The sequence below is a fragment of the Helicoverpa zea genome, chromosome 18 (genome assembly GCF_022581195.2).
Source record: "Helicoverpa zea isolate HzStark_Cry1AcR chromosome 18, ilHelZeax1.1, whole genome shotgun sequence".
NCBI lineage: Eukaryota > Metazoa > Arthropoda > Insecta > Lepidoptera > Noctuidae > Helicoverpa > Helicoverpa zea.
The window spans coordinates 4,623,761-4,648,152 of NC_061469.1; the positions used below are offsets into that span (position 1 = coordinate 4,623,761).

The window sequence follows — 24,392 nt, forward strand, 5'->3', positions numbered from 1 at the left end:
TTAAGAAGGTTCGTTTAGAAATAGGTATGGGAGTTTTTGAATACCTATTTGTTGATTTTCGAAGTAGTTTCAAGGGCAGGTTTTGTGTGGTATTTTGCGTAGTGTGTTGAAGTAACGAGAATGTTTCAACTACTTCAGCACACTGACAGAATGCTACAGAATGTTTCAGCACACTGTGCTTTGAGATCGCATCTAAGTAACCTTCAAGTTACTAGAAGCCTACTTGGGTGTGGGTGACCTCGGTAATAAGTTTAACTTTGACTGTTGTTGATCCTTAATTTATTAAAGAAACTGCGAACTGTGATGTGATTTATTTATGTGATGTGTCAACAAAACTTAAAGATCCCAAACTGTTGTAGGTGATTAAAAACGTCACTGTTTCCAGTCACATGAATCGATGACGCTTCACTATAGCACCCTGTTACGTATCACCATCTCAAATTTTAATGTATACTTTTATCTAAACAAGGTCTTATAATCCAGCCAATTAGGAATTTGACTTGTTTACATAAACCGAAACTCTAAGATTATTACAGTAATTAGTAGTCGGGTGATAATTCTCATGTTTCTTTATTGTCACTGTGCAAATTAAGAAGTTTATTGACGGTATTATATGACGACTATAATTTTATGAGGATTTTTTTAAATTGCTTTATTTGGGCGCTTACTTTACGCGTTGGTTTGAGGTCGTTTGTTTGGTGTATGCGTCGTAGGTTTGCTTACAGTCTAGCCAGTTTGTACCAGTTATTTAAACGTTACTAGGTTACGATTTCATGGAATTCAATTTACGGCTACCATTTTGGATTGCATGCAACAAAGTGTATGCTAAGTATTTATGAATATAAATGGATGGAGACGAAGAAGAAGACCTAAGAAAAGATGGATTGATTCCCTTAAAGAAGACATGAATAAGAAGGGAGTGAGTATGACAGGGAAGAATGGAAGCAGAAGACATAAACAAACAAAACATAAACCCCAAAATGAGAACAGGGTATATAGGAAGAAGAAGATTTTGATACCCCTTTGATGCGCAATACAAATTCAAGAAGAGACTCAGAGAGAATTCTAAACTATGTAGTAAAGTACCTAAGGGATCTTAAAGTACCATTATCTCCACTAACAAACATATTAATTTTCACAAGTTTAGAAGATATTAACAGCTACGAAGATGTGGCAACGACCACGTTTCATTTGACACTAATGATGCAAAATTGCTATGCCGTCAAGGCTCATCATGCGTTGCCAAAACTTGACCTTTGGGTGTTGAAACTTGATTAGAGTGACATCTCATTCTTCTCACGAAAAGTTTCGTAATTTTATAAATAAAAACAGCTTTTGTCTTGACCGATTTATACCCAGCCAGCACAAACCTTTTGAGTAATTTTTGTTTAACAGCAGTCATAGAAGCTAATTGCAGAAAAACACTACTGTAAATAGCTGATATGGCGCTTACTCAGACGTTATTCAAGCAATTTGGGCACAAAATATACTGCTATTAGCTGTGTAATAGCAACGTAAAAGATGAATAATTTTTGAATAATTGTACGACAAGCTGAATATCTTCTACATAAAAAGATTTTGTTCTTTAACACAAGTATTACAGCTCTTTTAGCCAGATGATGAGTGAATGATGAATGAACATATTATAATTGACCGAGTCCTTCAAAGCTCAGATATTCAGATCATACACAGCGTTTAGCTTATTTCAGGTATATTTTAGCAAGAAGTTGATCAAATTAAATATTGACAAATCCGAACAGAGTTATACATACTTATTCGTAGTATAATATTTTACCTGTTGTAAATTTTACCCTTATTTAGGCTTGATGAAAGAAATTGTAGGTGCGCATGCAACTTTACCGTGTATATATATATATATTTCGTGTAAATTTTTCACGCGCTTCCTGATAAGCCGGGTTTTGAAGAAATAAACAACATTTCTTCTAGTTATGTTTTGTACGTGTAAAATATTTTTTTAGTTTTTTTTCAATGTAAGGGTTCAAAAATAACCTTGTAAAACTTTTTTAAGAATATTATATTTATTTCGTTATTAAACTTGAGTATTTGAGTATAAAATTCCCCATCATTATAATTAGGTTATGTTGTTCGATAATGGCGACGCACATTCTGAATAAAATCTGATCAGCACAGTGGCTTACCGTCTAATGTATGCATAACAGACCATAAGTGTCCATTTATTAAGTTGTGCTCTGGTTTAAAGTGGACTGCATTAAACATTTTTCGACAACTGTTCTATAATAACACACATGCGTACTGTAAATCAAACAATTAGGATTCAGTCGAATCATATAATAATAAAAACCCACATTATAGGAAAGCTATATTATTTTTTCTTTTTAGTTCTTATCAAATTCAGATAATTATAGAAGATTCCGATGAATTGAGAACCTCATTCTTTTAGAAGTCGGTTAAAAAATATTGCGATACGAAAAATTACATACTTAATTATGACTAATCATTGTAGTACAGAATTCATAATAGTACGATACAAATAAATAAGCATAGTAGGTACCTACTATATACCTACTATAAACGTGCGATGCATTTTCACGTAGTAACCCTACAAAACAATTAGCACTGTCAGCCGGTTAAATGCTGACTAACTTTCCAGAACAGCTTTTCTAGCTTAAAAATGTCTAAGTACTTCTCATGAATACGCAGCAAACTTCTGCATCAGAATCTGTTAATATTGCTTTAACTACAGTTAGCTGCACATGACGGTAATTTCGTACTCAAAGCGTCATAAAGTAGTTACAACAGCTATCTTTATTTCTGTTAAGTTACTATATGCTTCATAAGAGAAACAACGCCTATTTTATACAGCAGCTGAATAACTGTCAAGGTGTAGTGTGTAATACAACTAAAAGAAAACAGAATACAGCTTATCCAGTATCATGCTTGATAATGGAATTTTATACCAATGTTATACAAAAGACTACACGAACTCTTGAGTAGTAGGTCTTTTTATGATGATTATTCAGTTTGAAGAAATAAAATCCGCAAATTACTAAACTAATTCAGCTGATAGCATTATTATAGCAAGAAATAACTTTAATACATAATTTGGTAATACACTCAGCTTATATTCATATATAATAAAGCTTAACTTTGCATATAGTTAAATTCTTGGCCAGTTATCTGACTTGTGTGCTGCCTGGGTAGTTTGTGAAACATAATTTTGTGAGACAGAGTCAGACTTTCTTTCGCCAATGTTCCATTTGCATGGGCTTAATTTTTTTGTGTATGAGGAAAAAGACATTCTGGTACAACAACAATTAGGAAAAACCTATTTGCCATAAAACATATAACTTATTGACAAACTCTTTTATTTATGTACCTATGACTTGATCATATGTCTTAAAATTATGAAAGAACGTAGGCGCCATCATTTTATGTTCATGGCAGTGAACTGGGGTTTTGACAAGGTTTTCCAGAGTAATGGTTACATTTGGGCAGATAACTAGTCATTTAGATATAAAGTGATTCACAGTTGTAATTTAGTTTGTGTCATTTATGTGTCTAATGATGTATAAGTAAATAAATAAAAATAAACCACGTCAGAGGAAAATATTAAAATGCAAAATCATTTCATTGAGGGAATTTTTCTGAATGTTTCAGGCCGCTTGTAACTTTTATATCACAATACCAAAACGATGCTTGTATTTAAAGGTATTAAACAATAAAATTTTATATATGTATTATGTATTTGCACATGCTGTTATAATAATGTTACTAATAAATTAATCAAATTCTGCGATACACTACACCAAGTACATATCTTAGTTAAAGAAATCAGGCTTACCGTGAACTTTCTTCAATGAATGATTGAACCAGAGGAGAGAGTTGACTCCCTATTTCTTTGCCTTAACACTGCATTCTTGCAATGCTGGAAGCCGACCCCAACATAGTTGGAAAAAGGGCTCGGAGGATGAGGATGATTTTGCAATGCAAATTCAGATAAAACTTTTCAATACAATTAAATTGAGTTGAGCCAGACACTTTGACATCATTTAGATTGTATCAAATGATACGACGATCACCCTTTGATATACCTTATGTTATGTTATTATTCAAGTATAATGCAATTTTCAATACACATTTGACTCGCAGTTTCAATGTCTTTGTTTTCATAGTTCAGTAATCGATTTCAGTGACGTTTCGAATAGTCCATAACTAATAACTACTTGACATTAACCTTCACTGTAATCGTTTAAGTAGTAATCCTTTGCCTACTATTTCGTGATTATCGACACTAATATTACCTATTACTCACTATAAATCTCCATATTGCCCTACTCTGTCCGACACCAAAATCCTAGCAATAAAAAGAACGAGAGTTTACTACTACAAAATCTATGTAATAAATAACACACTGTCTATTGCTTTTTATCTTTACAGCTCACCCACACATGCTCAATTTAACTAACATTACATATCAAATAAAATACACATAAACACGGAATATTTGTCTTCGAGTGACGAAACCATTTTTATGTGTTACATAAATATTGTCTTACTTAAAACAGAAGTCGTGAGTAAATAAATTAATTTGAGCTATAAAACTTTTTAAAAGATAAAATAATATTGTACAATTATGTTTTTTGTTTTGTTAGCTCTTTTGTTTTTAAGGCTGTTTTTATTAGATCAAGGATAGTTTGTGTAATAGTTGCTAAGCGGCCTTTTTGGTGATCAGGAGATTTTTTTTTATTGTTTGAGGCCTTAATAAGCGGATTAGCAAACTCAAAATATGACTTACTATTTAGGTTTGCTTGCACAATATTATTTTCAACTAGTGTTGTACATAATGACCCCGTATTTTGTTTGATCTTGAAAACTTATGAAAGTCATTTAGTACCAATGAAGTTGTTTGCAATTTCAATTGCATTTGCTTTTATTCGATACAAAGGGTAGTTGAGTGCGTCTGGAGCCTTTTGGTTAGGTACCATTTTTTAAATTCCATGGATACTTACCACGTACCTATGAAATGACACTTACAGGATATTACATAATTCGGTAAGGCATTATAATTTTTTATCGTTGACCCCACAAGCAAAACGTTCCTGTGTTTATACGGATGTTGACTAAAGGTAAGGAAAGAACGCAGGAAGTATGTTTTCACACTAACATGTACATATTTAAATTGTAATAAGTTGAACCTTCATACATAAGTACAGCGAACTTTAAGTTGGTGTTATAACTAAGCCATACTGTTCTCTCACAAACAAGTTATCCGAATCATTACGTACAAAACCCATCATTGTTCACACCATTACTTAACCGACACGAACTAACACCGAATTCTAGACTCAACAAGGTGTCTAGTGGCTCTACCTTACTTTACCACACAACGACTATAACCACCACCATCTCACATGCAATTTTAAACTTTAAATCACGCAAGCTAAAGTCTGAAATCGTTCGCACATATTTACCAAACAAAATCCTCAAAAACGAACGTTGTAACCTGAATTTTAAAGTTCAAGTTTGGGTGGCAAGTTTAGAAGTTGTGTCAGTTAAGTTATAACGCTCGGTTGTTTGAGTCGGCGCCTTTGATATCAGGTACAAAGGGCGCCGGCCCGAGTGTCGTGTGTCCCTCGCCCACCTGACCGTGTTTGCGCGAGCTCGAAATAACTTGCGATGCCTTATGTTGAGTTACATGTTTAGTTGTACGTAGAATTAGCTTAGAACTGTGTTCAAGTTTGTAACTTGAACTTGAACCTCCCATCCGGAGGAAAACTATTGATGAAATAATGAAATTGATGAAATTATGATACTTTGAAAAAGGCAGTTAGCACAGTGTCATTTTTTGCCAGATTAATCCGAAATACACGCAGAGACGTTGAATCTTTATGAGGTATCTTTTCACTGAAGAAAATAAATTGTCAATTCATATGATATTACTCAGATCAATAAAATACCTATTCAGTATGTTTGACCTGTAAGCTGAGAATCAGTCTTTTAGGACGTTTGGGATAGTATTTTTCCTTACAAGCTTCGATAAGTGCACAGTGTGCTCTACTAGGCAAAAAACACTTTCATCTCCCAAAATTAATAATTAATTTTACCGTACCTCGGTACGGTTTTATTGAATTTGTTTCAAAGGCTACTAAGTAACTAGATAGTATATCTATTACAAATACATATTTACACATATTTGCAAATATTGTTCCTAAATAATTAAAAATAATTTTCTAAGATTTGATTCTACAGAGAATGGCCAAGTCGGACAAATTATGTAACATAAGGTATTTACTTATCTACCAAACATACCGATACCTACCAAGGACAGGTGTTCAATAGGTAGCTAAAACAATAAACCATTGTGTCCTAATGTGTTCTAATTGTATGTAGATACTTACCCACGTATAGGTATTGTTTACACATACAACAGTTTACAACCCCTTTATGTGAGAATTCTAACAATAGCGTAAGTGCATTTTTATGAATAGGTAAGAACGTATAGGTCAAATTCTACGAAAAAGTATGTGTATGAATGTCGTTATGAGTCGACCTAGGGTTATAAGAATTTCTTTTGAAGTAAGTAGGTACCTAACTTTCTACACACACGATAGTTACAAAAAGGAACAAATTGTAGAAAAAAAGAAAGAAAATAAGTTTTATTGCGCAATGTAATGGTTTCCTGTGCCTATGACTTATAGAACCTCCCGTACATAGTTAAGACTATGTATAAGTAACGATCGATTATTTTCAAATAAACATCCTTATGAAAATTGCCTAAAAGAAAATGTCGTCGTTTTAATCTTCAATTGCTTTTAGCCTGCGAGCACACTGTAGAGTGTAGACTATTTAGTCGGTCCTTAGTAGGCTTTTTTTTGGAAATCGTGAATTCAATCAAAGTTTTTACTCTGTCTGTTACCGAACAAACACCCAATCGTAGTTATGTGTGTTCCATTCATCTTCATACTGATTTATAAGCAAAAATCAACTATGGCGGACTAAATCTTTGTACCTAGTTTGTGCGCGCTCTATGGGTTTGATTTGTAGCAACATTTGCCTACCATACACTTTGTCTGAAAGTATTATTTAATAGATATACTAATAAGTGGTAACCGGCACTTATTTATTTACTTTTTTTTTTTTTAATCGTTATTAATGAAAAAGGAGATTTGATCAAACATGATCATGCCATCTCCATTAGGCTTACAAAAATATGTCTATACAGAAATATGTAGGTGTTATCTAATAAATAGCTACTGTTTCTCTTATCTAGAATTTGATGCGTAATATTACTTATAATAATTACCGACACAGGTGTAGGTATTACCGTACGTACCTACTTAATTACCTTTTAGGTATTATCTTATTAACGTAAGTAGTAAGTAGTATGATAATTAATTGCTACCTATTTGTACCTATGATTAATTAATTTCTGAAAATTACGATGACGCGTACCTATATGTATAGGAATATTTGGTAATAATTAATGAAATTGATTTTATATGATAAAGGGGATTTTTCGACCTGATATAAGTACCTAATACCTAGGTCCATTACTGATTTTTGTAATCAATATAACACAGCAGGTATCTATCGGCATGACAATTAACTAGGTACCTACTAGTAGGTATACTGGAGTAAAATAGAGTTCCTTTACAAAAACGAAAAAATCACTACAAAAGTAACCAAGAACCTAGGTATATTACAGAGATAAACCTATTCATCAAGTCAAAGTCAAATCTTAATGCAATAGACTAGACATCAAAGAAACAAAGCAAAGTCGTGCATATTCAGATACGGGAACATAAACAATTCAATCCAGAACGTCGGAGCTTTCACTAACACTCCAAAACAGTACACAAAGCCCCGTGTAATACGTGCCTAATCTCAATACAGATACAAATTACAACAAACGTACAAAGACATTCGACAATCAAACACAAAGCCTTGCTTACGAAACTAAATTACCTGAGCAATCCGCTCACCTAATAGCTTCAACGGGACGCCGTGTCACCAAAAATTTGCATTGCCAAACAAACTCAATTACGAAACGATACAAAACCTTCAACGCTCAACTTAGACAAGGTTCTAAAACTCTATGCAGAACGCTGAAAATAGAACTTAGTCGTAGTACGCGAGGGCTTGGTTGGAGCAATTCGCGATTGTTACCGATCGATTCCGAAGGCAGAACTCGGTAGGCCCCGCCTATTGGGAGGCGCAGCTGAACCGGGAGCCAGCACAGGCGCCGGACGGAGCGGCGCGTTTGATCTGCCCCCCTCCCCGCAGCGCGCTCGCGCAGGCCCAGATAACAAACGCACACAAACTCATAACGCTCCGCGCGCTCTCACAAGCCGGTTGTCAGTACAAACTAGTTTTGCAGTGACGACACAGCTACAGTGATACCAAAGTGAGCCGAGAGGACAGTGCCCTAGTGTTTAGTTATATGGACAATTGATTTGTGGAAATGGAAGATAAGCCGTACAGTGTTGACAGTTCGGATGATATCAACATCGAGGAGGAGGAAGAACATATTGAGGAGAATCACAGTAAGTGTTTATTTGTATTTTTTGCGGGAGTTTGTTTTGTATCAATATTATTGCAAAGATTTTACGAGGAAAATTGTGCGGTTAACATTATCGTTTTATCATCATTAAACATCATTGTACAGTTGATTATTGTCGTAGATATTTTAAAATATATACTCAACATAAAATATTTTTTAAAATATGTATCATATGAATTAACTTTTTCAGTATTTTTAAAGAGCAGATTAGATATAAGTAGAATGTTCCCTAAATACAATTGCAATTATAGATCAATGATTTCTTCATTTTGTAAACAAAATCAAACAATAGTTTCTCATATCTACCTAACAATCTACAGTATCCTAACAATGCAATTCATTATTTCCCCAGGCTACCCACCGGACTTTCCGATCGAAGCTTTAGTAAAGCTCGAGCGGCCATCACCCCCTTTACCGACGCCGCCGCACACGCCCACTGACGACACGCCCCCAGCCGTCGTTATCTCACGCCACCAACCTTGGACGCCACCCGCACAACCCTACACTTACCCCCGACCAGCCATGCAGACCCCTTACCCGTACGAGAAAGTGCCAGCACAGAATTACTCGCACCCCATGTCGGCCTACGTGCAAGCTCAAGTGGCAACGCTCCCACCGTCGGCACCTTACCACGCGATGCTCGTCAACCAGTGGATTAGGAACGCAGCTTTCTACCATCACTCATTGAGATACCCCGGTGTTATGGCACAGAGGATGCCAGGAAGGAATCCGCCGCCGATGCGAGCGCCAGGCGTCCCCGGAACGAGACCTAAAAAGCAGTTTATTTGCAAATACTGCAACCGCCAGTTCACCAAGTCCTACAATCTCCTGATCCATGAAAGGACTCACACCGACGAGAGGCCTTACTCGTGTGACATCTGTGGGAAAGCTTTCCGCCGGCAAGACCACCTCAGAGACCATAGGTATGTATCAACGATTTTATCTATCCCCTAAGTTGTTTATGGCCCGCGCTATTAAGTTTCATGTTATGTGATAGTCCAAATCAACGCAATTTAAATTAGTTTCTAAAAGCTACATTATCTCAACGATTAAATTCGAGCCTCAAAAGTTTTATGTCTTCATCTTAATTGCTTAGGCTTCGACAACGCATTGTTTTGAATCAACACAATAGCAAGTCGGTCAAAACTCTTTTGCAAGCTCATTTTACCTCTATTCATAAGAGCTCTAGTCAAGTTAATAAACGTGTGTTAGAAACCAAACCACTTTCACTAGTTAAAGGATTACCCGATGTTAGTAATCAATTTATCTGAGAGACTCCTAATTTAATTTAATGTTTCCCTCGAAATACCAACAACGTGATTTAGGACGTGTTTCACCGAGGCATTGTTGACGATAAGAGTAGAAAAAAAAAATTAAAAGTGTAAACTTTTTGTGAGGTCGCGAGGCGGCGGGCGCACGCGCGCCCTCGCCAACCGGTTTCGTTCTTTACGATCACCATATCTGTCTTGCTCCGCCGTCGAACAAATTACACGTTATATTTCTTCGCTTTTACGAGACCAACGTTTTTTTTTCTCATATCGTACCGTATATATTAACAGTCTAATGTGTCCGTAATGTAGAATCACTTCAATTTTCATTCAAAACGCTTATTTCGTCGCCTATTGAGCCATAAAGATGTAGATGTTTGTTTACATTGTGTACTCGTTAGAAGTGAAAGTTGAGCTTGTGTCTAATTTCCGTTTTCTATTTTCCAGGTACATACATTCGAAGGAGAAGCCATTCAAGTGCACTGAGTGTGGGAAAGGTTTCTGCCAGTCCAGGACGCTCGCCGTACACAAAATCTTGCACATGGAAGAATCTCCCCACAAGTGCCCCGTTTGCAACAAGAGCTTCAACCAAAGATCGAACCTGAAGACGCATCTGCTGACACACAGCGATGCAAACAAGCACCATTTGGAGCATTTGGAAGGTTGTCAAGAAGTTTCTTCGACAAGTCAGTCGGAGAACTCCCTACTAGACCTTTCTCATAAACCTTCGCCGCCCCTACCGCAACAAGTTCAACCACTTGTGAGTCCTCACCAATCTCCTGTTGAAGGACCCAAAAGAACTTTAGGCTTTTCGATAGAAGATATCATGAAGCGCTAATTCTCATATCTGTAAATATTTATTAACTGCTCTCACCGAGTTCTAAGGTACCTGTTAAAATTGGCAAGAGGCTTACTACATTCAGGGATTTAATGTTTAATTTAGTTAATTTATGATTGCCAAAGATGTATCATTGACTGATTAGTAAGGTTTCCTATCATTGAGCATCCGTTTTTTCTGTTTCATTTATATTATCGGCTCTTAATAGTATTCAATGTCTTTGTAATTCTATTCATCACCATTTGTGTCACCAAGTAAATGAATCATGTAACAGCCGATACTCGGATCTTTTTTCACTTTGAAGACTGAAATTGTTTTTAATTATTGTTATTGTTTGTTTAGAGGTTTATTTATTGTGATAGATTAGTTTAGATAAGATTGTGGTTGACTAAAGTTACCGAAAAGTATTACCTTCGTGTTTAAGTTCGTTTCGTTCCAAAATTGTGGCTATGACATAATTGAAATCATGTTCAAAAATTAGATGTATGTTGTTTCTGTAAAAGATTCAGTAGTTTTAGTGCATGTATATTTCGCTGTAAATATGTACAATAAGTATTATAGTTTTAAGGCGACGAGGCTACTATTAGGAGATAAAATATAATAAAAGAAAATAGTAATGAACATTACTGCATTGTTTTATTTCTTCTGCGTGTTTATCTACGTCATCATCTCGTGTTGCTTCGATTGGAGATAATAACGTAATTTACAACGCTTGAAGTACGTATTTTTAATGCGCAGACATAAATTAATGTAATTAATCTATGAAATCGATGGTATTATTTTGCCGTTCTACTACAGATTACCGGTTTCATTGTCGTCAAATCACATAATGTGATTAATGAGATGATTTTTGATTTTACACACAAATATTTATAACTTATTTTGATACCTATAAAATAATTCAGAGAATGGAGTAACTGATACTAAATAGTCCTTTAGATAATAACACCTATTTCTTTCAGTTAGATCTTTTAGTTCTCCACAATTAGGATTAAATCTTGTGTCTGTGTCTGTCTTTGTAATGTATTTTATACTGGTTACTTACTCAAAACATTTTTCCTACTCCGGTTTGTTAGGCATATCGTTTCTCCGTTCTCGTGCTTCTAATAATCATTTTCATCTAATTTCTCACACTTGGCATAAAAAATCTTAGCAAGCTGTTATTTATATCCAAAATTAAGACTATTTTTCACATTTAGGACAAAAACTTAAGTAACGGTTCCATGGCGTGTCAGTTTGCCCATTAACGAGTGGCCTATGGGCTATTCGTAGGGTTAACACTATTCAGATGGCAAATAAAGGGTTTTATTGACCAAATGCAAAATTTTAGGACTCGTATTCCTGTACTTATTATTTCTGGTTGGCATGGTAGGAAGAAGTTTTTCTATTTGAGAACTCTTTAAACCTAATAGAAATTAGTACCTATAGATGAGATTTTCGTGGGAAACAGGTCGATACTACCAAAACTAGATGATAGAAGAAATTAAATAAAAGTGCAAATAAAAGTAGTTAGAAATAATTTATTTAGAGACGCAAGTTCTAAAGCAATCTTGAGCCTGGTCCTATAGCAGAAATGATATAAAGAGTCAAACCCACATTATAGAAGATAGATTATTCTTCACAGCGTCTGCAGACAGCCCTACACATCACACATCGTGCAATACCCAAACACAATCATTATAGTAATGTAATGAAATTAATTATAATTATAGGTGAGAGCCAGTCGAGAGCGATTTTGTACAAACCCGTTTTAAGTAATGATCATGTTTACTAATAAAAAAATCGTGATGAAAGTCATTTTGACGTTTCAATTGAAATTTTATACGCACGTACGTAATCATTGTGGATGTGTACCTAATTAGCCATTATGATGACATGTAAATAGGTACCTACCTTAATATATTCGATAAAAAAGATACTCACCAGGATTTTAATTTTGAATGTCTGCTAATTTTGTCAATCTATTTCTCTATCAGGGTTCTTATTTAATGTTTTTTTGGGAACAAAATATATGAGGCCAATTTACTGCTCACTTAGGTGTTTAACTTTCTTTTCTTGTTGAAGGAAGTTAAATCTACGATAATTTTTACTACATTTATTTTCAGTCTACTAATAGTTAGTTTCTAATACATACTTGTTTATATAAAAAATCTTTTCACTTTTCATACTATTTATCATCATTCATCCTCCGAGCCTTTTTCCCAAACTATGTTGGGGTTGGCTTCCAGTCTAACCAGATTCAGCTGAGTACCAGTGCTTTACAAGAAGCGACTGCCTATCTGACCTCCTCAACCCAGTTACCCGGGCAACCCGATACCCTTTATTATCCTTTGATTTATCATCATTCGTTTGTTCTATTTTCTCCTCCACTTGTATCTTTAATTCAGTCTTTTAATCAATGTCATTATTGCGAGGCTTACCTTACAATCAATGATTGAACACTTGAGTAGGATTCCAGCATTATATGGGAACTTATTATGTACCTGTACAACTACATAGTTAACTAACAAGAGCAGAAATATTAACTTTCCAAACCACCTAATATTTTTTAAACGGCGGTTTGAACTGGAGCTTTTATTTTTTTAAATTATGAAGCAAGGGAAAAATCCTCTCCCACAGAAAGATGATTCATAAACTTAAAACTAAGTTACTGGCACGATTATCAAGACCATATCACATTCCATCCTTTAATGTGAATTATAATGTAATAACATGCATTCCATACACATTACTATATTAAAGTAAGAGCGCTTTACAAAGCACTATAATTTTCAGATGCCTTAACATTCTCTCAAGGAATTATAAAATTCCTTCGTAATGGTTACTTACTTTGACGCGGTAATCGCGCCATCTAGTTGATGACTGCCGAACTACGATATGTCATTTGTCACCATGCGATGTCGCTACGCGTATGTGTCGATAGTAGTTCCAAAAGATTTCTGTGTCGTGAAGGACTTCGGACTTTTAAAGTAATTGTATCAATTACTGTTACACACAGTACAGTAAAAAATAAACATGGGTTGGCACGAGAACTGATTAGAAAAAACAGAAAACAAAGTATCATGACATTTCTTAATCAACTTAAGCTCCGTTAAGTTAAAAGAGGTTCATTTTTTACTGCTATCCCGTTAGAAATCATCAACCACAAAATAAGAGAAATAATAAGAAGATTAACCTCAGAATAAGCCAACTTAACAACTAAAAACGGTTTTCTACAGGATTAGGTCAAGGAGGCCTATTTAAGATCAGCGCAGAATGCAAAAAATGGATTAACGGTCATGATGCGCAAAATATTGAAGCTGAGCATTATTTAAAAAAAAGAAAGATTTAGCCAATTTTGTTGAATCGACGTGTGATTGATGATTGAACACTAAACTTGCATCTGCAATTTGCCAGTCAATGGAAATTGCAACAAATCCCGTCTGATTGGGCTCTAATCGCAACGCAATCGTGCATTCTTACCCCAAATCGCCGCGAATTCCCATGACTATTCCATTTATCCCATTCCGATAATTGGTTCTGTTGTTTTCTGCCAATTAAAAGCAATTCGGAAGGGATTAAAGTCGAATTTGGGGGTAAATGGGGCGATAATTCAAACGATTTGAACTGTCATGGCGGCGAGCGCAAGCGCAAGCTGACTGACGTTGTTGATTTATGAATGTATCGCTGAGTTATTGATGGTAATACAAGCAGTTCTATTCAATTAGTTATGATCGATATAATTAATTAATAAGCTGTGAAGCTATAGTGTGCTGGTACTTACTACTTTATTAACTTGTACTGTCGTCATTGGCTTTAGTAAATGATATGCTCTAACATGCATTATCTCTTGCGTTACCAATGTTTAAGCTTTTGCTTGTATTTCATTTCAGTCTATTGAAATAGCTTTTCAGAATAGTTTAAGTTGTTTTTTGACCTTTTGACAATTTAGCTCATACATTTACGATTTCTCATATGGTTGATCTTCTATTTTTTCATCTTTGCCTTTTCCCCGCCCAGGTCAAGTTAATATGTGCAATAATTCTAGAGGAAACCTTTTTAGTGTAGCTGCCTACACTACAGTCAAAACTTTCGTGTAACCAATTGCTTCTACATATTTATTTGTAATTTAAGCCTCTTCTTTATGACCTTCTGGCCTTACACACCATATCGCGTGGTGAACAAATCTAATGAAGATTGCAGACCCTCCGGCTAGAACAAACGTAACGACCACCTGAAGTAGCCTATTGGTAACTTTAAGAAATTATATATAGATTTATTACTACTTACTACGTATTTTTTGATATTTTTGAAGAAGATTTATTTCTAGCTGTGAGCGTTTTGACCGTTATTTTGTTTTTTGAAGGATTAAAATGGTTGATTTATGGCTGTATAGGTTAAGGTTAGATTCGTGAGTTTTGTATAATTTTGCCTGAGGGTGCAAGGTGCTTGCGGTGTGGCTGCTGGTTTGGGTATTGCTTATGATCGTAGACGTGCATCTTTAGGTAAAAATATCAAAAGTTTTGAAGCTCTGTCAAAGGCTAACTAAGTTATGGTGACCTAAATAACGTATGGGATGCTTATAAAGAATTGAGTAGGTAAAACTCAAATTAAAACTCCAATTTAACACTGTCAGTTGTATTATCTACTACGGAATATTGGTGAGCAAGCTCAGACTCAGTGCCAGCATAAGCCGAAATCTTAAAATAACCTCAACAATACTCTATAGGTATACTTTTCCAAAAGGTGCACAATTATTTTCTACTATACTTACCGTAAATACCGTATAAATAAAGCTTACCAAACCCAACCACTCAACGACGCACGCGCCACCTGGCGGCATCCTCACGCGATCCTGATTGACAGCTGTCAATCATCACATATCAGACGCATAATAGGTTTGATTTCGGCCAATTAGAGTTCCGACTCACCCGAGCGATGAAAAGTTTAGTAACACCCTGTATAATGGCTAATGTACGGTAATATGATGTAAAGTGATTGGCTGTTTAGTTTGTCGACCGTTTTTGGGCTTTTTAAATGGAGGAAATGTTTATGTTTTTTTTTTGGTATTCTTTTACTTTATACATTTTGTAGGTAGTTGTTGACTTCGACTCAATCAATTTATGTGATGTCTCAGTTTTCAGCTTTGGTATCACTCGTGTGACTCACAATTCTATCAGATTTCTACGATCTCTATAATGTATTTTCATCGCAACCTGCATTTCCTATATGCAAGTATATATACCTAGTTAAAATAGTTAGTAGAGACTGAAATAAAATATTTTTTATTTGCACCCAATTAACAGTCAGTCAAAGTTCGCATAGGTAAATAATTACTCTTCCGACACCAATAACCTAATCGTTCCAAGTTAGCGGACTTCCTATGTTTTTGCGATTCTCGATTGTTTTGTCTTTCTTGAAATCTTCCGATAATTAAATCGTTTGTCTGGTTTAGTTCCTGATGTGGTTATCGAATAATTGTTCTTACGGAAGTGCGATAAAACGTGTAGATAAAAATTCTGAGGATGGTATTTCAACGCTAGGAAGGTCAAAGTATTGATAGTTAAGAATAATTGTGATAAAGTTCTATTTTAAACAAAAAATGACACTGCGTATTTTTAAAAGTATTATTTAGGAAAATATTTTGTTTTAGCGACCTGCAAGAGTTCCTCAATTTTTATTTTACACTTATCTTTCTGATAGTTAGGGATATTTACTTAGAGAAAATCATACACGAGGTAATATTCTTTCTAGATAACTCCGTACTGTTTCTCCTAAGTTACTAACGGCAAAAGCAAGTTTTTTACAAAAAAAACCGTAAAAAGTTTATGATTGACAAGCGAGAAACCGCACTCACGCGCATGCCTTCAAAAAGTAAAATGTTACCGATTTCCTTAAGCTGTTATTATTTAGAGTTCTATGATTACGGGTTACCATTTTATTTCAAAAATATATACTTGATGGACAGTTGAGTATCTCTTGCTTTTGCTACCTGCTGAAAGTTAAAATAATTTTAATTATAGTAGAAATGATCTGGTATATTTTCTGGTATTTAATTCTATCGATGTAACGTAGGAACCATAACGAAACAATTTGTTAGTGAATTTTTTTGTCAGGTTATATTTACATTTTAATCTCGACCCTTTTGAGAAATCAATAAGACCTACCATTCCCCTTCGTTTTTTTTTCATTTCTGCCTATGTTCAAACATTTAGACATCTTGACCATTTAGAATTTCACATTTTGTAATCTGAACTGATTAGTTGAGTATGTGGTCAGTAGTCATTTATTTAATAGGAGACAATTTATTTTGAAATTCTCAGTGTCAGGCTTTTTGCGTCTTTAGTTTTGATAGACCGTAGTTAGTTATTATATGGGTAATAATTGTAGGTTACTAACCATAATTATCACTGTTTCAAACGAACCAATTAAATCATAGACCAAAAGGGTAAAATGCTCAATCGAAACCACTAACCTTCACATTGACATCCAAAATAAAACCAAGTAACAGAAAAAAATAGAAAATCGACGCTCAAAAATACAGATACCTATATAATTATAAAAGATCCAAATGTGAGTTGGCCAAACGGGCCATTATTAAACGAATTTAGGGGCAAATGTGGTTATAATTGTCCAAAATCGTTTCCAATGATACAGGAATAGAATATAATTTTATTGTGACTAACAAAAAGAGGAAATTTTGCAGTTTTGCGGTTACCAGTTTCGAGGGACGTGCCTTCCGTCCCGTGCCCTGTCATTTTGCAAAATAACGGGCATTGTGTAAAAGGGACGATTTCATTTCTATAATGAATGGGTCTTGACATTCTGATGTCACACAAATTGGTAAGCTGCATAGATTTATGAGTCTATCAGCCTCTCAGTTTCAAAATGACAAATTATAAAAAATGGCATCTAGAGTTTTTGTGGTCAATTCAATAATGATACATATCTACCGAAGTAATTACACAGATTCCTCGCGATGGGTCGCCCTCTTACGCAACAACTTATTTTTGTGCTTAGAGTAGGTATACAATTTTATACAGAGAAGTCAATAGAAAACCTATACAGCTAGGTTTGTAAGACGGCCTCAATACTTACATTTTCAAACCCATATTGTATGCGTCTAGATCGACTTTCGGCTATTCCCTCACTGTCACAGTTTGATTGGACGGCAATCCGAAATGACCAGACAGGGATCTGGTGCATAAAACTCGATGAAAATAAAACCAAGGTTGACCACTGAAAATGATCTCAATTCTTGCCAAATAGCTACCTGGTTAGGATTAGGATTGGATTGGATTAGGATTTAGATTAATTGGAAACTTGTGCCCAGCTTCAAAGAACTCCACCAACAAATTCTAAGAGCTACCAATTTATGTAACAAGATTTATCCTCCACCAAAGCGTTTTGCTCAAAGCTCAAAACCCAATTTGTACAAATCACAGCAGAACGAATTAGTTCTACCGCACATCTATTCTGAATCACCGACAAATTAAACGGGTAGACACTTAATTCGCTAAATAATAAGTTTGTACAAAGTGAAGCCGACATTTCAGTAAGTAATGACTGATTCATTGGCGCCACCGCGGTTGTCGGCGCCAACCGATCTCCATTCACTATTTACCACAAACTAATCAAACAACGTATCATTATACCGTCATTTTTGGAAATGATCACCCGTGGGATAGGCCCTGAAAATGAGTAAAAGCTGGGTACAAGGATTAGGGATTATTTCGAGTTATGTTTGAGAATCGCTTTATTTTGCCTAATAATTATTTGCCTCTAAGAGACCTATAACCGCACAATTTTGAAGTCATACGTTGAGATCATAAGTTTGATTTTGAATATATCTAATCCATATAAAAGCGTTTTTGTGGTCGCAAATTCACTTTACATATCCATTGTCTGTTTAACTATCCCATAAAACATAATAATGTCCGGTTTAAACTCTTCTTGGCATGTGTGGCTCTCAACTCTCCCTGGATGTCGTTGAAACAAAAATATTATTTTTAACACAAAATGGCTAGATGGTTCACCGTCAAAATTATGCCTAGAGACTTATCTGGGGACACAGCAAAGTTTTAATCTCTGCCAAAAATTATAAGGTGTTTACGTTCGACATGTCAAAAATTATGGCGTCCTTTATTTGCGGTGGGTTCTACCGGCCACCTATTATTATAACGAGGGCGATATTTCAGTTTTTGTGCCATTTCTGAATGGACTCCTATGGTTTCGGTTGCGAATTTATTTTTTTGCAATACAATGTAAACTTAATGGGATTGTCTACAATGTTCTGTAATTTGCAGGTTAATATTTTGAGAGTTAACATTAGTCATTTTGAATAGTCGCTACTAAAGGTAATCTTTGTCATATCAATGCATTTGTTGGGAGGTTTTTTGTTATCTTTGAAGTGGTGACAGATTATGGTAGATTTAATATGTCAATTTATTACAAGGTCGCATTATTTCAGACGAACATGGGTATTTAGGATTATCTATAACTTTTTGGCGGCCAACATAGACCAAAGAATATATAAACAGTCGGATAGCCACTTTTAATATAATAACTAAAGTAACTTTTAGAACAAACATCACGATTTAAATATTTAAAATGTCACATTGAGCGTCATCTGGTAAAATATGACGCATTTTTATCTCGCCACATATTAATGTGGCTGATAAATTGTCCTGATTGTGAACATAGGTGGTCATAACTACTGGTTAGCTGTCTGTTAGTAGACGGCACGTGCGAGATGATCATAGACAAGAATATACTAGACATGAAGGCATTGTTGTTATTTTTGTCTGCGTACCCAAAACTCCACACACAAAAACACTTTAACGTTAACTCAAAACTGCAAGGAAAACTTAAAACAGATCCAGAAAGTTCGTTCCAGAACTTTATCGATCTTGATCCAGCCAACCACCTGTGAACAAGAATCACGATTCTCAAAAGGCGTTCAAATCTACCACAAACAGACGATCCTAGATTACCTCCGACCCAAAAACAAAGCAAACTCACCCGCGAGACACCCAAAACATTAGCCTTACCTTCACGACTCGCCTCGAGCGAACATGCTTATTAGGGCTGCAACGCACCTGTGTGAATATTTTCATAATCTCACTAATTAGAGGTTCGCGATTCTTCCCAAAGACGCCGAACATTCGGGCCTTACTGCGGAGGCAATAAATTCTTCGACATTTGACCCTGTGGAGTTTTTAGGGAATTCTTCCTGAGGCTGTAGCTGTAACGTATAGAGTAGTATCAAGTGTTCTTTATGTTGGACATTTGTTTATATTAAATATCAGTTACTTGAAACCGGTGACATGTTTAGTGAGTTTAGCTTTAGATTTGTTTACTGTTGACATTTATTTATTTTTATTTTCTAATCTGACTTTATTTTAAATCTGACTTTAGAATATAATGGCAACATTTACTGCTATAACATTTTGCGTACCTAATGAACAACCAATATGACATGTGTATAACTAAATTGCTCCATATGACACAGGGTTCAGCCATTTCACAAGCCTGATATATGAGTTTCAACATCAAAATCACGTTTCCACTTTCCAAACAATCATCTATCTTTCCTTCGCTGCTCTGTGCACTAATGTTGTATATATTTATCGCGGTGATCGTCAACCGTGGCAGAGTGCCTCGAGGCACCCCGCCTCGGCTTTGCGTCTTTCCCACGTGCTCCGAATGCTTAGATTGCGTGCGACCTCCTCAACAACCATACTCGTTCACACTACGCACACTTTATCATCTCACACACCACATGTAACCCCAGCACCTATATTATTAACTTCAACTTTACCAGTATCATCATCTAAATGTTCAACATTTTGTTTTTCTGTGGCTTTTTCGTCTACCTGGTCAGCTTCATCTGTGGCGTCATATACGGACGCCATGGCTGCTTCAGTGGATCTACCGTTTGCTTCAGGCTATACTTCTTGGGTCTCACCTTCGACTTTTAAGACCGTGGGATTTTGGACAAAGCTCTTCGAGATTAATAATGATAAGTGAAATTTTACTGTGGGAGCACTTCTTAATGAGTAGGTTGTATGGATTTTTGGTAAATGTAAAATGTGATTAGATTATAAAGGACTAAATCCGTATTATTAAAATCAAGGCTCAATAAGCTAGAAAAGTTGATTCATGTCTAACACTTTATACGTAAGAAGTGTTTGATCAAATTAAGAAGAACATAAAGAAAGCGAAAGGCTATAACTATCACTTACACTCTTCTCGCGTCATTAATCACGAATGCGGATCTTATTGTTTTGCACAAATAACATAATTATAATAAATGACTCCAATCCATTCACGTATACATCAAAATAAAGGTTGAGTTTTATTTTGACATTAAAATATTGCTATTTAACTTCCTACATGCACGGTTGTAATACCTAATATAAAATTGTTGATGTGTACGTTTTTTTTTTTTTATTAACCTTTTTTGACAACTTGATTTGCGGGTGTGGTCTACTTATGTAAATAAAATAAAATAAAGTCAAATCGTTCAACTTTAGGATAAAACTGAAGGAAACACTTTTTTATTTTGAGAATTCCATCGCAAATAAAAAACAAAATTGGACAGAGGCAGACTAGAAAATAAGTAAAGAGCTGTACAAGCACCTAAATTAAATAAAAACAAATCAAATATGGAAACAATGACAAAATTGGCAACAGAACTCTGAAAAGACCGATTACTTTTTTGAAAAACAAAATAAAACAGCAACATTTTGAACTGTACGTAATAGCGGCGCTCTCGGTAATCATGATGGTAAGGCAGAGGCGATTACAAGCGTTTACCGGCTTTTACCCGATGAATCGGTAATCGGTAATCGAAGTAATATTGGGAACATGTGAGGAATCTCTGCAGGAACTTTGTCAGAAATTCCATCGGGAAGACCGAAGAAGTAAATATAGTATTTAGTTGAGTTATGTTAATGTGAATTGGTGAACAGGTTGAAGTTAGGAATGTTTTAAATAATGTTATTAGAGCTTCACATTATTGACCTCTTTATGTGATCGGTTTAAGGAATAAGGAAAATGTAGCAGCAGAAAGAACCATAACTACAGCGTTGTATTTTGGAGATGATAGCTGACGCGAAAACTGCTTACTTAATTCTAAAGCTAAAACTCGTATGAAAACTAATAAAAGCCATTCTTAAAGCTCTCAAAAAATAAATACAGATCAAACACCATAATTTCAAAAATTAATCAAATCCCCATCATAATCAGCAGCAACAAAATTAGACACAACAGCGCATATTCCTGGTACATCCCAAAGGATCATCCAAAATTTCCAAAGAAAGGGCTCTAGATCACGAGTATACTTCGGCTCGTTTAAGGTTGCGGCCTACCGCCAATTAGCCACAATTTTCGGCTAGCACAAAGGCCCCGTGTCGTCCTAAAGACCGTTGGTTGGTAATTAAAACAAATAGGGTCAAAAGCACCCCGCCCGAGGCGCCACAGGGCGGCGACCGACGCGACCCGACGTCGCCGAAGGCTCTCCAACCCCCTCATTACAAGCTTAATCTAATTATTGAATTCGTACAATGTTATGTTTACATTTTTTTTCCTAATTTACTCCACTATACTTAAGAATGGACGAGTAAGCGCTAAATGGCACGTTTAAGGCAATATATCATAAGAATCGAGTCACTGTAAGTCTGAAGGATGTGTTCTCACGGTTTTTTGGCCAACTTTTTAAGGTTAGGTCCACTGTGGATTGAGGCGGTGCATGAGATTATTATAAGGCGTTTAAGGTTTTGCCTCTAGATGATTGTCACGATTTTATTGCATTCCGTCATTCGGTGGTACTTTAGTTTTTTACTATTTTGATTTTGTAATGTTTGTGGGAGGGTTAAGCTATGTTCACACTATGAGACCTATTCAAAGATGACTCTGACATCAAGCCGAAGATAACTAGACTTATAGAAATGGATTGTTTGACTTTGGAAAATAATAACTAGAACTATTATAAAATACTTTTGCCAGTAACAATGAATTGAGAATAACACTGCCGCAATAAACAGATTGCAAAGCTGAACACAAAATGTAAGCAGCAAGAGATAGGCACAATAACCTTTACCTTTGCCTACCAGCAATATAATTTTAAATTATCCGCAACTTATTATTGACAACTCATTTAAATAGCTAAAACGTTCGAGATAGTTTGAACGCCTCGGGGTAAATCGGCTATCTCCGCCGCGCTTCGGTATTCCTCGGCTCTCGTCGGTCAAGATCGTGTGATCCCATCCATCATAGACGGTAACGACCTCTATGCAAAACGCTGACGTTGCTGTCATCTTTGAATAATTTATGATGCTATTGCTGGGTGTGACAAAGAAGGTTTTGATGTGACAAAATCTTTAATTGGTATTTTGTGATATTTTTGTACAAAAAGATATAAAACGCATCGTTTACAGTTACTTGCTGATGCAAAGAAAGGAAAATTAGGTTGTAAAAAAAATCCGTTTTGCTACTGTGTATATTTTATAATTTATTTGACATAACTACTTATCAGTTATGACATTCTAAATCCCCGATAGCTCTGATAATTTTAATCTAAGTAATTAATACTAGACTATCATCATCCTCATCATCCTCCGAGCCTTTTCCCACACTATGTTGGGGTCGGCTTCCAGTCTAACCGGATTCAGCTGAGTACCAGTGCTTTACAAGAAGCGACTGCCTATCTGACCTCCTCAACCCAGTTACCCGGGCAACCCGATACCCCTTGGTTAGACTGGTGTCAGACTTACTGGCTATTGACTACCCGTAACGACTGCCAAGGATGTTTAATGACAGCCGGGACCTACAGTTTAACGTGCCATCCGAAACACAGTCATTGGTGTCTAAGATAAACTTAGAAAGTACATACAAACTTAGAAAAGTTGCATTGGTACTTGCCTGACCTGGAATCGAACCCGCGCCCTCATACTCGAGAGGTTGGTCCTTTGCCCACTAGGCCACCACGACTTTCTACTAATTTAATACTAGACTATCATTCAAGGAATAAAAACTCAAAGTATTACCCAGGTAATTCCCCGTACTATCTCTATAATAATACTCGTATTAATAAGTAAATCATACCTATTACTTATTTAAAAAGATAACTATGTTAACAATATCTGATTTAAACAAAAATAAACAGTAGCACTAGTTTATACCTAGTTTCAGTTTTGTTTTCTTTCTAAAGCAAAAACGAAACTTCTAAACTAGGCTGAAAAATAAATGTATATTTCTTTATGAAAATACATTAACTAAACAATGATTGAAACAATTATACTTTTTTACAAAAAAATCTGTAAAAGTATTCTTGAACATAAAAACAGTGCGGTATAAACAGCTCAGTAGACATACTGACCCAACTTTTATGATTTCATTTCATAATTTATACATACGATGGGGATCATTATTTACTGTTTCGCCCGGGGACACGAGCCGGGTCAAAAGATGCCACCACAAAAAACCCATACACGACCGTTTAATGGACCGCCTTTGTATAGAAGTATGGGAACAGAACATAATTACTTGTATGCATTTATTTGTGACAGCACTATTTTTTTAGCTGTAGTGAGCCTTGATTGGAAAGTCACGGGTCAGGAAAGAAAATTGCAGTGCTTGAATTCTATTTTGAATTCTATTTTGAATTCAAACGATCTGTTTTGTAGTTGCCATCGTATGTATATGATATACTAAGGCTAGTTTTGTTACTAAATTACGAATTGAACAATATTTTTAAGTGGAT

At 35.4% G+C, this 24,392-nt stretch overlaps 1 protein-coding gene across 1 annotated transcript; it reads left to right on the forward strand.

The window, feature by feature from the left end:
* Positions 1-8,309: 8,309 nt before the first annotated feature.
* Positions 8,310-11,274, forward strand: LOC124638849 (protein odd-skipped). Its single transcript, XM_047175972.1, has 3 exons — positions 8,310-8,525; positions 8,895-9,465; positions 10,258-11,274. Exons 1-3 carry the CDS (start codon positions 8,444-8,446, stop codon positions 10,646-10,648), a joined length of 1,044 nt encoding a protein of 347 aa, XP_047031928.1. The 5' UTR covers positions 8,310-8,443; the 3' UTR covers positions 10,649-11,274.
* The last annotated feature ends 13,118 nt before the right edge of the window (positions 11,275-24,392 follow it).